This window comes from Besnoitia besnoiti, chromosome XI, assembly GCF_002563875.1.
Source record: "Besnoitia besnoiti strain Bb-Ger1 chromosome XI, whole genome shotgun sequence".
Lineage (NCBI taxonomy): Eukaryota > Apicomplexa > Conoidasida > Eucoccidiorida > Sarcocystidae > Besnoitia > Besnoitia besnoiti.
The window spans coordinates 1,693,474-1,708,203 of NC_042366.1; the positions used below are offsets into that span (position 1 = coordinate 1,693,474).

The 14,730-nt window shown below is 59.9% G+C and overlaps 3 protein-coding genes across 3 annotated transcripts; 2 read left to right on the forward strand and 1 right to left on the reverse strand.

The window, feature by feature from the left end:
* Positions 1 to 354: 354 nt before the first annotated feature.
* On the forward strand, positions 355 to 3,535 carry BESB_021180 (putative L-asparaginase; the record flags this gene model as incomplete). Its single annotated transcript, XM_029360827.1, has 4 exons — positions 355 to 1,514; positions 1,797 to 1,909; positions 2,256 to 2,837; positions 3,234 to 3,535. The coding sequence occupies 4 exons, from the start codon at positions 355 to 357 to the stop codon at positions 3,533 to 3,535; spliced, it is 2,157 nt and encodes a 718-aa protein (XP_029216186.1).
* Positions 3,536 to 6,243: 2,708 nt separating this feature from the next.
* Positions 6,244 to 10,298, reverse strand: BESB_021190 (uncharacterized protein; the record flags this gene model as incomplete). Its single annotated transcript, XM_029360828.1, has 3 exons — positions 6,244 to 6,914; positions 7,355 to 7,665; positions 8,026 to 10,298. 3 exons carry the CDS (start codon positions 10,296 to 10,298, stop codon positions 6,244 to 6,246), a joined length of 3,255 nt encoding a protein of 1,084 aa, XP_029216187.1.
* A 1,009-nt stretch (positions 10,299 to 11,307) lies between these two features.
* On the forward strand, positions 11,308 to 13,274 carry BESB_021200 (ribosomal protein RPL10; the record flags this gene model as incomplete). Its single annotated transcript, XM_029360829.1, has 4 exons — positions 11,308 to 11,529; positions 12,234 to 12,330; positions 12,618 to 12,721; positions 13,029 to 13,274. 4 exons carry the CDS (start codon positions 11,308 to 11,310, stop codon positions 13,272 to 13,274), a joined length of 669 nt encoding a protein of 222 aa, XP_029216188.1.
* Positions 13,275 to 14,730: the final 1,456 nt, after the last annotated feature.

The following is a 14,730-nucleotide window of genomic DNA, read 5'->3' on the forward strand; positions in this document are numbered from 1 at the left end:
ACACCGTGCTCATGTCTCGCTCCTCCCGTGTGCCAAAGGAAAACCCACAGACACCGGACGCCGAATCGCTAACTGCAGTCGGACCGCCTTCCCGCTTCCGACGTATCGCTCCAGTTCCGCGTTCCTGCGTCTGCTGCCAGCGCTCCGGCTGTTTCTGCTTGGCAGTTGCAGGCAGTTGCGGCGTGCGTTTTCAGCGCTGAAGCGGGCCGACTTTGCCTGTGAAGTCTAGGCGCGGCAGGTGTACTTTCCGGTCAGCTTGTTTGCTTCGCGTGTCAGTGAGCTCGCAGTCGGCACATTTCTCGAGGCCGCTCAGTCCTCTCGTCGCCCGGTCTTTCCGCATCGATTTTTCAAAAAATGGATCTCCATGCCGCTTCCTCTGCATCGCGTTCGTCCTCTTCCCCGGTGAGCGGAAGCCAGCCCCAGGAACTCGACGGCCGGTCGTCGTCGGTTTGCTCGGCGCCCAGCGTCGAGGCTGGCGCGGCGGCCTCCGCTCTCTCCGCGTCGTCTGGCGCCATCCGCGGCTCTGTGTCGGCTCCGCGGCTGTACGAGGCCTCGCTTGCGCAGAATCACCAGCCACCGCACTGGAACCACCGGCCTTTGCCGCGGACGGCGTCGGGGCCCGGCTCGATGTCGCAGCGCATGACGGTGAATGAACACACCGTCGTCTGCCTCTCCGCGGACGTCACGCCGCTCCACTTGAGCGCGGCCATCACGGACTGCGGCCTAGACGTGCAGGAGCTGAAGCCGACCCGCGGCGGCGGCAGCGCGAACGCCTGCAACAAGAGTCACCACGCGTCGCCTTCCTCCTACAGCCGCGGCTCCTGCGAGCAAGACGCCTCGGTGGCGCCCCAGGTGACGCCCTACGGGGTGGGCGGCGCGCCGGTCTGCTGCGACCTGAGGCCTGAGCTGCCTGCGGACGTCGAGCCGAGCTGCCTGGCGCCCTCGGCCCTCTTTACTGTCCAGGGGGAAGTGGCGGAGGCCTCGGGGCGCGGCGGGAGGGCACTCAGCGGCGCAGCGCTCGCCGGCAGCCATCGCCACGCGCAGCCGGCGCAGACCCCGGCGCAAGCTGCGGACGAGGCGGGGCGCGTCCTGCCCGGCGCGCCAGGGGAGGCGCAGCCGCGGCCGGCTGACAACCCGCAGGGGGGGGGGCAGCAGGGCGGTGCAGCGGGCGCCTGTCCGGTAACCACCTCGCCGGTGCCGACGGCCGCGCGACTCTTCGCGTCGCCCAACGTCGCTGCGACGGGGGTGCGGACGACGCTGCTGCCGGACAAGCCGCTGGTCTTGATCATCATCACCGGCGGCACCATCTGCATGGACTACGGGGGGGAGCAGTCCTCCATGCGCCCGACGCGTCTCGCGCAGCGCCTCCAGGACCTGCCAGAGCTGAACGACCCGAATCTTCCCCGGTTCGACGTCCTCGAGTGGGACTCGCTCGTAGACAGCAGCGAAATTGCCTTGCCCCAGTGGAAACTCCTCGCGCAACAAGTCGCAAACTTCTACGGCGACTACGACGGGTGAGGACCCCAGCCAGCGGCGGGGGGGGGGGGGGGGGGGGGGGGGGGGGGGGGGGGGGGGGGGGAGGAAGGGGGGGGAGGCAAGAGGCGCCGGCAGCAGGCCTCGAGAAGGGTAACGCTTGAGGGGAATCGAGGATTCGGTCGCAGCGGCCCTTCAATGGCAGAGTTAAAGAGTTGAGCAAAGCCGCAAAGTACATCAGTCGCGAGATCCAGAGTGCCTAGGGTCGCGCAGGACCTTCCATTACCGCGTCGCGTGGTGTGTGTTGCTGCGCCTTTCTGCAGGTTTGTCATTCTCCACGGCACGGACACCATGGCTTACACGGCGGCGGCGCTATCCTTCATGTTGGAAAATCTCGGCAAACCCGTCGTCATGACAGGCTCCATGCTGCCTATGAGTGAGTCGCCCAACAAGCGCCTTCGAGTCCGTGTCCAGTCCGCGCGCGACGTGCGTGTGTTGCAAGCGGAGCCGCGTAGAAGTCTGTGTTTTTTAGTTTTTTGTTGGGAGTCGCCGTTGGCTCAAGGCTCGGCGTGTGCGTGGGAGTCGCTTGCGGTCAGTGGCATGCTCGCGGTTTTGTGTGCATGAGGGCCGTGTCACCCCGTCTTCGAGCCGATGCGGCGTCGCCCCGGACTGAACCAAGAGATAGTCCGAAATGGAAATGGGCGATATAATATGTATCGTGGAATATCCATACCAGCGTTAAACCCTCGCCACGCGCGCCTTGTTTCTGTGTTTTTCTTCAGTGCATATTTCGACGGACGCGAAGCGGAATTTGGCGGTTTCGATGATGATGGCGGGCTACTCGCAGCTGACGGAGTTGGTTGTAATTTTCGGGTCGCACGTGCTTCGCGGCACGCGCGTGAGCAAAGTGGACTGCTCGCGGATTGACGCCTTCGAGTCGCCGAATTTCCCGGCGCTGGGCTCAGTGGGCGTCGACGTCGTCCTGCACGACGAGCTGCTGCTCAAGCCGCCAGTCCGCGGCTTCCGGATCTTTACGCGCTTTTGCCTGAACGTCGCGGTCGTCCCCCTAACGCCCTTCCTGCCTGTCGACCGCCTACGGCGCGTGTTCGAGGAGCCCAAGCGGCCGTTCGGCGTCGTCCTGCAGCTCTACGGCTCAGGCACCGCCCCCGGGACGGAGGAGCTCCTGCAGACCATCAAGGACGGCATCGAAAGCGGAATCAACATCGTCGCCACCACGCAGTGCAGGCGCGGCTCCGCCAACCTCCTCGCGTACGAGAGCGGCGTCTGGCTCTCCAACCTGGGAGTCATCAACGGCAAAGACCTCACGCTCGAGGCATGCGTCGCGAAGCTCGCCTACCTGATGGGTAAGCCACCACAGCGCAGGATCCGAAGCCTGCTTTCAACTCAGCAAAAGAGAAACGTGCGCACACCTCGCCTCGTCGCTGGGGGGCGAATGCGAGACTTCGGAGCCCAATGAGAAGGAACACACAGAGCGACATAGATCAGGGAAACAGGAAAAAAAGGGATGGAAGAGCGACGTCGTCAGGTCCCGCGCTGGAGAGCGCGAGTTGCGAGCTGAGGGAGGAGAGGGGGAGAACATCGCTAGAAGTAGCCACCCTGCAACTGTTTGTGTGTTTTGTCTTCGTTTTTGGGGAATTGACTGTGCCACCCCCCCCCCCCCCCCCCCCCGCCCTCCGCCCCTACCCTCCCACTCCCCTGTTTGGATCGTTTTTTCGCTTCGCGCGTGTGTTGGTCTCCAGGAAAAGGCTATACAGGCTTGCCCCTGAAGGATTTGATGGAGGCCGACATCCGCGGCGAGCTGACGGAGTCCCCAAACAAGGTGGCGGCAGTGAGCGCAGTGCTCGACTTGGCGGACGCGACGGGCAGCCGCTCCAAGGGCGACGACAAGCGCGAGCTGAGCGTGTCGCCCATGACCCAAGGCGTCGACGAGAAAGTGCGCCTGAAGACCCAAGACCTCGGCGCCTGCACGCTCTACCGCCACCGCGTCGAGTGCTGCGACCGCCACGCAGACTTCCAGGTCCCCGAGAGAACTGGATGCTGAGAAACGCCCGTGCGGGGGGGGGCTGGGAGGGACAAAGGACGAGGGCGGAGCGGTGTTGTTCGAGGCAGGTTCCGGACACGAAGCCTGGCGCGCAGGCGCCAGGAGCGGCAGGCTGTAGGCGGCAGCAACCGCTCCAGTCCCTTGCTATAAATTGTTTATTCGCAGTGCGTCTCGAATCAAAAGACTGAGGCGGCGCTGGCGATGCGCGGCACACACGTCCGCGTTCAGCTACATTCCTCTATCGAGGTTCACCTTTCGGGTTTTATGTCGAGTGCGCGAAGGCGAAAGTAGAAGCACTGGAGGTCTAAACGTCGAGGTGACTTTGGTTTGAGGCGCGCTGTGCGCCAGATTCTCTTGTGCTTTTTCCAGCGCAGAAGCACCCGCGTGTTCCATGTGCCGCGGGAGGGTCGGTGGATATAGTCAGTCGAGACTGAAGCAAAGTGAGAAGCCCTGCATTCGTGAGGATGCGTCTGGCCTTTCGTGGCTCGGGGTTGGATTCAATGATGTATGTCCATCATGATCTAGACAGAGTCTACAGTGCAGACATCTTTCCAAAATGATGATGTTTGTCTCATGGTGTTTGTGTCCGTAGCATGCACATGTATCAGCCCCTCTCCCTCGAGTTCCCCGTTAGCTTATGAGCATGCACGCTTCAGCATTTGTATGTCTCTACATATCTGTATTTAGATGCGCATGCGTGTATCGAATTCGTCTTTTGCGGAATAGCTTGGCGGCGGAGATAAAGGAGTCATGAAGAGAGAACGAAGGCCCGTTGAAGGGTTTGTACTCATCGCAGACATGTATGTGCTTGTGCCCATGTAAATTTGTGCATATAAATGTATATATATTTAAGTATCTATGTATGCTTACGTAGCATGTTGTGCATTCTCACATATTTGAATGCGCGTGTTGTCGGGAGGCGTTACTCCGATGAGAAGTCGCTGAGGATCCTCTCCTCGTGCATTTGTCTGCAGTTGTGTATCCGCATCTTTCGCCTTCTGTGGAAGTGTGTTGCGTTTTCTCCCCTGTATAGCCGCATGCATCCGAACGCGTGGCGCGCCGCTCGGCGGCCTCTACCTTCCACGACGTTGGCGATCTCCCCCGCCCCGCGCACCCCGAGCGCGTGCAATTTGGGCGTAGTTTTCGCAGAGCGTCCGTCACATCCTTTCCGTCGTGTGAGCTTTCGCCCCGCATATGAACAAAACAATGCGATTCATCTTCTCCCTCTGTGCAGCTGAGGCGACTGAGAAAGGGCGCGAAGCTGCGCGGCGCCCAGGGACGCACGCATCGCCGCCTTGTTTCTTGTCGCACAAAACACAAAGGTGGAGCGCCTCCTACGGAGGCGCCCCTCTTGCCCATGCATCAGTCTATCTCTCGCGTGGTGTCGAAGTACAGCAGAAGTGGAGCAGCGGCCGCCAGAGGGCCCGCGGGGCCTGTGCGGAGGCCGCAGTAGCGGCGTTAGAGGCATGTTTGTGGAATTTAATAAACGTAAAATTTGGTGGGAATCGCGTGTATGCGCAGTACATGGCCCTGCACCGTCAAGAATATATCGACATATTCACGCAGAACGGCTGTGTGTGGAAGGTTGCCAGTGTGAATTTGGCGTCCGTGGAAGTCGAGAGCTGGTGCTTGACGAGACCATTATCCACTGGGATTTGTGAGCGTTCTGCACATTGACGACAGCGGCGATTTCGCGCCTTGATTATCCCGGGGTGCCACGGGAGAACGCCTCCCCCCCTCCCTCCCCTTCCTGTGTCACACCAGGCGACAGCGAGAGAGAAAAGTATTTACAGGAAGGGCGGAGGCGCCTCAGGGGTCGCAGAAAACTTTAGTGCAGTTCAAGCGGTAACAGACACCACGCCGACCGAAAGTGGAGGCCAGGCCGAGCCAGTTGGAGCGAAAGCTTTAGTCGATCCCACGTGTAACCGAGGTCGCCCTGTCGACGCCTTCGCAGTCAGCGGTAACAAGAGAGCGACGCTCTCTGCAACAGCTCCCGTGGGGGCAAGGGAACCTGACGCGGTAGCCCGCCTAGGATCACGCAGCCCAACGCGCAAGTGGATCACTGTAGCGTTCCCATATAGTTCCGAAGCGTCTTGCGCATTTGCTAGTGTTCAGCATCTAGTTAGAGAGGTAGCTGCGGGATGGGAATTCAGAATGTTACATGTAGCAATTCATGCTACCCTAAAATCGAGTACGATCACGAAGGAACTTGCTGAAGCGAGGTTGGCGTCAGCGGTGAATTCATTACCTGAACAAGAGGGACCCCTAATGAACACCTGAGATGTTTGAATGAAGCTGATACACAGAGACCCCCAATACTTCATTTGTGCGCCCATGACAGGCACGGCGAGGTCGGAACAGCATGGAACTGCATCTCTCTGCTCAGTTGAGAGAAGCTCCGAAGATCGTCGTTTTTCTGCGCGACGACCGTCTTCTCATCCCGCAATGCATTCTTGTCCCGCTGGGCTGAGCGAATACACGACCGTTCCCCCCCCCTCTCTGACGCGCCTCCACCAAGCAGCCGCACCCTTTGTCACTCTCTCTTCTGAGTCTACACATCCTCTGTCCGCGTGATTTTCTGTCTCCTTCATTTGGGCCACGCCGTAACATCGTGGCTGCTCCCTGCTTGCCAAGTCCGACTCCCTCTCCCCGCGCCTACTCCTGTCTACCCTCCTGTCGTTGTCTCTTGCATCTCAATCTCTCTCTGTTCATTCTCGGGACTCGCTGTACTCGTCCTCCTCTGAAAGGTCGAGGCTCGTCACCCCGCCTTTCGGCTCTACAAAGACCTCCCGGTCTTCGGGGGGCATGTACTGCAGCTCCAGGGCGTCGAAGATCTCCTCTTCAGTTTCGCAGTAGAGTCCTCGGCGGGCTTTCCACACGATCCCGCTCGCCGGTCTCTGCGCGGGCTTCAGCATGCGCCGCCAATAGGCGCGGTCGAAGGCGGACTTCTTTTCCTCCTTGTCTGCCGGAAAGGCCACTTTTCCGCCGTCTACCGCCCCGCCTTCGGCTCCTTCCTTCTTGACCTGCGCGGGGCCGTCCGCGTCTTCCGGCTCTTCTAAAGACGCTTCTTCGTCCTCTGCCTCAGCCTCAGATCCCCTCGCCTCTGGCTCCTGCTTATCGCGCTCTGGCGCGCGCTCTCCGCGAGCCTGCCGCTGCCGCACGGCCCTCGCTGCGGACGGGACGGCTGCTGGCATTGTCAGCCTCGAATATAAGCCGGTGTCGTCCAGCGAGTAGTTGATGCGCTTCGCCCAGGCGCGCATGCTTCGGTTGAACTGCGCCGAGCCCGTGAAGTACAGCAGTGCGTACGCGTGACAGCGCTCAGGATAAATTTTTATGTCAATGCGCCGCGGTAGACTCGGTCCCACGAACGCGTCGGCGCCTGAAGACGCACGGAACAAAGAAAGGCAGACGGACAAACAGAATCAGCGCAGAAGCCGAGAATTCGGGCGAGAATCCAGCCGACCCGTGTGAAAGCTGCACTGGCCATACGACGGGGCCAACCCGATCGCGGCTTTCGTGAACTCGAGCCGGCTGCATCCGACCTCTACGATGCCTTCGCGCACAGACCTGCTCCTTCGTCCTTGACAGAAAGGGGGACTCACGAAGAACTAACAGCAGTAAACCGAAGATATACTCTCGGACCAAACCGAGACGGCTTCCGCACGAATTACATAGCTCTCTCTCTATATATTTATAGTACATGTAAAAGACAGATTTGAACAGTTGAAGTCTAACCCTCGACTATTTTTTGTGCGACGAGCGACGTGGTATGCTGCTGCCAGCTTGACACTTTTCCGTCTGACTCCCCTCGTCCCTCACCCGCGTTGCGTCCGGCACCGCACGCCGGCCGCGGCGGCCACACGCACACTCCGCAGTAGAGCTCGGAGACTGACTTCCGCAGCATCATGCCGCGGGCGTCCGGTGCATCTTCGCCCCGCGAGTCGGAGGCACCCGGAGCGTCTACAGGGTTCAGGGAGCGCTGCGCAGCTCCTTTGCCCCTGGTCGTCTTCGGGGCGTCGCCCCCCTGCGCACGCTCGGGCGAGGTCCGCGCCGACAGCGGCGGACTCAGGAGCTCGTTCACTAGGAGGTTGTCGCACAACAGGCCACACGCCGCCAGGCGTGCGATGAGGCTGACGCGCAAAACACACACAGAAGAACGCCGTGGGCAGCCTACGGAGTAGCGACGCGAGTCTTCGCACGCAAAGGCGAGAGGCGAGAAGCAAGCAGAGGCTTGTGAGCGACAGAACACACAGGCGAGGAGACGCGAACGCGGACCCGAGAAGATAACGAGTCACAGGAAAGGGGGAAGAAGCAAAGCAACCCAGTCATACAAAGGCAATGCCGGCATGGCGCTGATCGAGGCCGACGGGAGAAAGGTGCTGATCCCCGGCTGGCTGACCCGAGAGCGCCTGACGGAGGTGCACCCACACAAGGCCCCCCCCCCCCCACCCTCCCGCCCCCGCCAGCCAGCCTCCTGCAGGAGGCCTTACTCTTTCAGGGCTCCTCGCGGCTGGTCATTTCGGCGAATAATAAGGATATCGATGTCTCCACACTCGGCCTTGCCTCGTCGGTAGCTGCCGCAGACATCCATCGCCACAAAGCAGTTCGCCCAGGCGCGTTTGCATTGCGCAGCGCGTCTCTCCTCGTCTCCTATATCTCCGCCGGCCTCTTCTTCATCCGCCCGCGTTTTAGCCGGCTCATGCTTGACGCGCGCTTCCCCCGCCGCATTGTCCGCGAGCGCCTCGGCCTTCGCGGCCCCTCCCCCTGGCTCCTGTTTAGCACGCGAGTCCGCCGGTGGATCGAGGCCTATTTCTCGGCGAATGTAGCTTGCAATCGCCGCGACTTCTTCGTGCGGGATTCGCTTCTGAAACGCCTCGACGTACTTCAGGCCCAGACGCTGCGGTCGGCTGAGCAGCCGCGCGGCCTCCTGTCTCCGCCGTCGCGCGATCGTGTCCTCTCCGCCGCGCCCAGAGGCCCCCCGTGGGGCCTCGCGAGGAGGGCCGTCATTCAAAGGGAGCCGCTCGCCTTCGCGCTCTCCCGGCAACCATGCTCCGCCGATCGCTGGCCGTCTCGCGGGATTCCCTTGAGTCGCGCCCGCCCGAACCTTTCTCCTTTTTGTCGCCGCTGTGCCGCTTGACAGATACGGCTCCAGGCGCGCCACGCCGAACAGCTTCTCAAGAAGCTGGTTCGTGCACCTCCTCATCCCCGCTCCAGCGCCTGCGTCGGTACTCAGTCCGGCACCCGCCGCGTCACCAGCTTCGCCGTCTTCGTCGCCTTCGCGGCCGCTGCGGCCTTCGGCCTCCTCTTCGAGAGGATCGGGCGCCGTAGGCGCCTCCTCGGCGTCGGTCAGCTCGACAGCGCGGCGCAGATCCGCAACAGAGTGGACGCCGAGAGAGAATAGCTTCTCCGCGGTATGGAAGCCGACGCCCCAGATGCGCTGCAGGTCTGCGAGGGCCTTCGCGCGGTCGCCATGAAGCAGCACCTGCAGGCGGCTCGCGGTGCCCGTGAGCACGAGCTCCTCTATCGTCTGAAAGATAGACGCGCCGACTCCTGGTTCGTCCTTCAGCAACGTGTAATTCGCCCGCGTGATGCCCTCGCGCCTCAGCCGCGCGAGCGGAGACGCAGAGGCCGCCGCGAGGGACGAAGGCGAGGCCGCACCAGACAGCGAGGTAGGAGGACCCGACGCGTTGGCGGAGGCTGCCGCCTCCTCTGAGGCCGCTGTCACCGCCGCCTGTCGCCTCGCAAGCTCCGCCACGCGGGCCGCCTTCCCGCTGCTCTGACGGATGGCGCCGACAGCGACGCGGAAGCCCGTCGCCCGCCAGGCTTCCCCCTGCTCTTCGTACTTGGTAGAGATCAGCTGCAGATTGTGAAGAAGGAAGTCTGTTAAGTCGCCCGCAGGAACCCACGCAGGCCCAGTGTCCAGGTTGGCGGCCGAGGCAGCAGAAGCTGTGCGAGCGAGTGGTGGTGATGCTGCCTTCGCAGAAGGCCAAGAGGCGGCGGGTCCGCGGCGGCTCGAGGACAGAGAAGCCTCAGCTTCAGTCGGAGACGCACCATCATCGCTGCCAGAGGACGCGTGGATACAGATCACTTCCTCCGCCCCGAGGAGCGGCTCGCGCTCTTTGCCGCGCCTGTTTAGTTCGCCACCTCCGTCGCGCTCGCGTTCGTCGGCCCCTTTGCTCGCTTCGCTCCGCGCCTCTCCATTTTCCCTCTGCCGCCTGCCGGAATCGAGCGATTTCCGGGCTTCTTCGCCACCGTCCTGAAGAGTCTGCTGGGAGGCGTGAGAGGATCCTGGCGGATGCACGGGCTCCTCGTCCTGGCTCTGCGCGAGAGATGAACGCGCGGAGGCAGAGGACGCGAGCAGAGACGAGGAGGTTAGACGAGGAGAGAGCGAACACTGAGCCGCAGCGACAGAACCAGAGGGAGGGGCGGCAGAAGGCGAACCGGAAGCTGACGCGGAAGGGCAAGGAGATGAAGAACAGTGCGAACGGGGGGGACAAGGCGACGAAGCAACTCGCGAGGCGGAGGGAGACTGAGCATGGGCAAGGCGCTCGCGAACGACGCGGGTAACGTTCTTTAGCGGGATTGCAACGGCGGTCAATTCAACGTCTTCGTCCGTGTTTGTGCCCAAGTTGTCTTCTTTTCCTGGCTGCGCACTCTGTTCTGTTTGACACTCATGGTGCGCGGCCACCGGCCGTTTTCCGCTCGCTGCTGCTGCGCGGACAGTTTCCGCCTTCTTCAGCATTCCTGGCGCTTGGCTGAGCATGTTTCAACTCATCCTGTCGAAGCGCATGGCCTCTGCCGGCTCATTTGTGGTTTCTTTGCCTTCTAGTATGACGTTGAACCCCACTCTTGGTACGTGCGCATGGCTCGCCACTGCGCGGTATCGCCGGTGTGCGACCTGGGAAAGAAGCCGTGACGAGAGACGGGCAGCAGACGGAAGCTCGAGAACGGTCCAGTCAGACAGAGACCTTCGTCTCAACTTTTTACACTAGAAAGAAGGGGAAATTCATTTTGAATCTTCGGAGTCCTCATTTAACAAACTGTGTTACGCTGGCGCGGGAGCTCACGGCGCGTGAGAAAATGCACAGCTTAACACGTTGTTTAGGGGGTTCCGAGCCCGGATTCTCCCTCGGCACTGGAGTGGCTGCCTACTATTTAGATGCCGCACGATACATCTCGCTGTTTTTGCCGCGGCGTTCCCTCGTTAGGCAAGCAGGTGCCGAATGTGCGCAGCCAGTGCCGAGGGGTCTGTTGAATTGAGAGTTGGGTCGCCTGTCTTCTGGAGGCGAACGCTGCAGCGCTTGGTGAGTTGGCGCCCGCGCACGCGAGCGAGTTCAGCGTAGGGTCACCTGGCTTCTTTGGTCATGTGCGTGTGGCGCACACCGTCAATAAGGCGAGCAAGTTTGCGCGCGGAGGTAGGCGAGTCTGTGGGGGCCAAGCATGCGTTTTGGGGGATAATTCGAAAGGCGCGCTGAAGAGTGATTAGTCCGTGGAGCGCGCAGCCTCTGTTCGGAGCGATGTTTTTCCTGGGCTTTTCGAATGTCGCCGTTGGGGTCTCTGGCGGCTCCCATTTTGCGAAAGGGCAGACGCACAAACCTCTCTTTTGTTTGCGTAGTCGCGTCTTTTTTCGACGACGGTTCCCTGTTCGTTGTGGCGGACTCTTGTCTCTCGCACAGCGGCAGACTCTGAGGCAGTACTGTATAGACACTCGAGTGTCGAGAGAGGTTTGTGTTGGGGTGCCGTTTTTTCTGGTCGTTCTTCTCGTTTTCAAAATGGGGCGCCGTCCTGCTCGTTGCTACCGGTACTGCAAGAACAAGCCGTACCCGAAATCTCGTTTCTGCCGTGGTGTCCCTGACGCCAAAATCCGTATCTACGATGCGGGTCGCAAGAAGGCAGATGTCGAGGAATTCCCCGGTGTCGCTCACCTCGTCTCCGATGAGTACGAGCAGATCTCTTCAGAGGCTTTGGAAGCTGCCCGTGTGTGTGCCAACAAGGTAATTCACGCTCCTTCATCTCCGATATCGTCCTCGCGATTTCAGGGCGTTTTTGCACCGTCACATCCGGAAATATTTTCGGTTTGCGGCTGCATGCGCATACGTGGCCGCATTGTGTGGGGGCCAGCGGGCTGAATGGTTTTTGAAACGGGGAAGTGTCTAGTTTTCGTTGGCAGCTTGCATTTCGTAACGCCGCGAATCTTGGAGGCTTCTCTAGTGCTGTTCAAAGGATTTTGCCAACGAAGAAACCGATGACGTTCGCTGCCGCTCTGCGGATGTGGTGGCCGCCCACCGCCAAGCGTGACGGACGGCAGGCCGTCGGGGATTGTAGAAACGGGAATGCGTCCCTTCTCATCTTTGCTAGTTAAGGGATTCTCTTTCACGTGCGTGGCCGTTCGCATGTGCTTTTTTATTTCGGCTCTCGTTCTGTACCAGTATTGCTAGGAGTGTATTGGATGTGCCGGGAGTGCCTTGTTGACGAGCCTAAGTGCTCACTCGTCTGCATTTAATCAAATGGGAGAAATGCGAGCTCTTGCGCCTTTTTTATGCGGCGAGCTGGCTTCTCTGGCAAGCGCGCTCGCCTCGCTGAATCTTCGAGGCCTTTCTGCAGGCGAGGGCGCGTGTCACTGTTATTTGACAAAGGAGGCTCCGGTGCGCGGCGGCCGTGCAAGTGAGCTTCGTGTGTTTTTTTTTTTTGTTCTCAGTACATGATCAAGAACTGCGGTAAAGATAACTTCCATCTCCGCATCCGCGTGCACCCCTTCCACGTGCTTCGTATCAACAAGATGCTTTCCTGCGCCGGTAAGTTCCCTCCTCCCCCCTTCGTCTTTCGTCCCCCTCTAGTTTTTCACTTCTTTTGGCAGGTCACGTCTTCCTTTCGGGCGGACTGGGGGCCTTGCGGGGGCCACGGCTCGCAGGGGGCTTGGCCTCGGCTCAGTTTCGAATCGCGACGTGCTCGGGTTTCTCCTCACCTGGCCGCCGCAACGGCGAATTTTCATCTCGGCGTCAGGCGCTTTTAGATCGGCAATGTGTGCAGAGACGGGCAGGCGGAGCAAGTCTGTGTGCGTTCCTTTATGTCGTCTTCGCAGGTGCTGATAGACTTCAGACCGGTATGCGTGGTGCGTTCGGAAAGCCCATGGGTTTGGTCGCCCGCGTCGACATTGGCCAGATCCTCATGTCCATCCGTACCAGGGTAAGGTTTTTTCCTGTTGCGCATGCTGCAGAGGCTGCAGCTGATGCGTCTTGCGCGTCGTTTTTTTTCAAGGAGCCTTGTATCTAGCCCTCGTTGGACAGGACGGCTCTTCTGCGGGTGGTGGTGTGTGCGGCGCGGAGTGGAGACGTTGCTGCGTTTTCGTCTCGCCGGCTCATCCTGTGTCGGTCGTTCGCATGCGTCTTCCGCGGGAGAGTCTTTGTGAGGCCGGCGTTACCAGTTTTTTTATTTTTCCGGCGCGTTTTTGTAAAGCCGAAAGTGTCGGATTTTTTGTGGTTCGTTTTTTCAGGAGAGCAGCGTTGCGACCGCCGTGACCGCGTTACGTCGCGCCGCCTTCAAGTTCCCCGGCCGCCAGAAGGTGTTTGTTTCCAACAAGTGGGGTTTCACCAAGTTCACCAAGGTCGAGTACAAGAAGTGGCAGGCTGAGGGTCGCATCGTGTCTGACGGTGTGAGCGCCAAGTGGATCTCCACCAAGGGCCCCTTGGCGCACACCTTCCCGACTGCTGCGGACATCACCATCCCGATCCCCAACTAAGTGAACTGAGAAGAAGAGAAGCGGGAGGAAGGGCAGGAACGGCTGCGCGGGGAAGCGAACCGACCTGAACTTCCTTCAGCAGGCATGTACGGACAACACCACCCCGCGCAGACCTCGCGCCGGAGTCGCATGAGGAAGCAGCTCGGCGGACTGACGGCGAAAACACGCGGCCGAAGACGAAGAGAGGAAAACTGTTGTTTCGAGAACGTGTAAAGTGTGGTCTTTTCCGGCGACGCGTGCGTGGCGGCGGAGGCGGAAGGAACCGATCAGGACGCGCTTCAATCTCCCCGCCTCTCTCTGGTGTGTGTCTGAACCGCCATGTGTGCGGCATACATGCGGCCATCCGCAGCGATGGAGAGACAGAGAAAGACCGAGACGCGATTAATCATCTCCAAGTGTCAATCTTGTTTTCCACGCAACAATGACGCGGCAAGCCCCGGCGTCGTCCACACGCAAAATCTGCAGACGCCTCTCTAGCCGGGGAGGGGGGGAGGGGGAAGGGTTATGTAGACTCCGGTAGCATAGCCTACCGACAGTATAGCCTACGGACAGTATAGCCTACCGACAGCATGTTTGCGCTTGCTTACAGATCTGTATTCACTGAGACGCTGCAGGATTCACGAGCTTATTGCTAGAGATATTTGTTTCACGCCAAACAAGCAGACCACTCCAGAAGCCTCGCCGCTCCCCCAGATACGCGAAAAAAATGCACTCCCGGCTCAACAGAAAAACACGCGCACGCCAGGCACATTCGTGTGCGGCGGAGGCATGGTTTGTTGGCAGATGTCATCACTTCCTTTATAAATATGTTGCTACATGTATATATATGTATACGTAGCAATATATGTTGTATACATACACTAACATATTATTGTGTCTATGAATGCAGTGAAGACATCTGGCTACAGCTGATGTTCTGATGCACAAACGCGTGTTTATTTGTACGTGCCAGGTGTTGCGCGTGTGATTTCGATTTGAAGATGACGCACTCCCTCAAGCCGCGCCGCAGAAGAACATAAGTGCAGGCCAGCCAGCTTCAGTAGTCGGATCGTTGGGAGTGTCCACACGAGTAGCGAGGCCCGCCATGCGCCTCTGGCGGCCTCCAGCCTGCATGAAGGAGCTACTCTTACGTCTTTTATGGAGACAGGCAGACACCGACAATGGGCAGATGCATCCATGCACTTGTAGTCTCAAGTTTGAATGTATGTGTCAATGTTCCTGGGCGGTACGTGGAGCATGCCCGCCTGAGTCCACATATGAGGTACGTCGTTCATTCTGAGGCCCGAACTCCTTGCCTGCGGCATCAGATTCTGAAGCGTCACGACCGTAGCGACTACAGAGATAGATCCATCTAAATCATAAAATGATTTGACATGCGACGTGTCCATCTGCGGCGCCAATCTACACCCGACAAATCGAGGTGCACACTGAGTGCGCCGCATACTAACTACGGTCG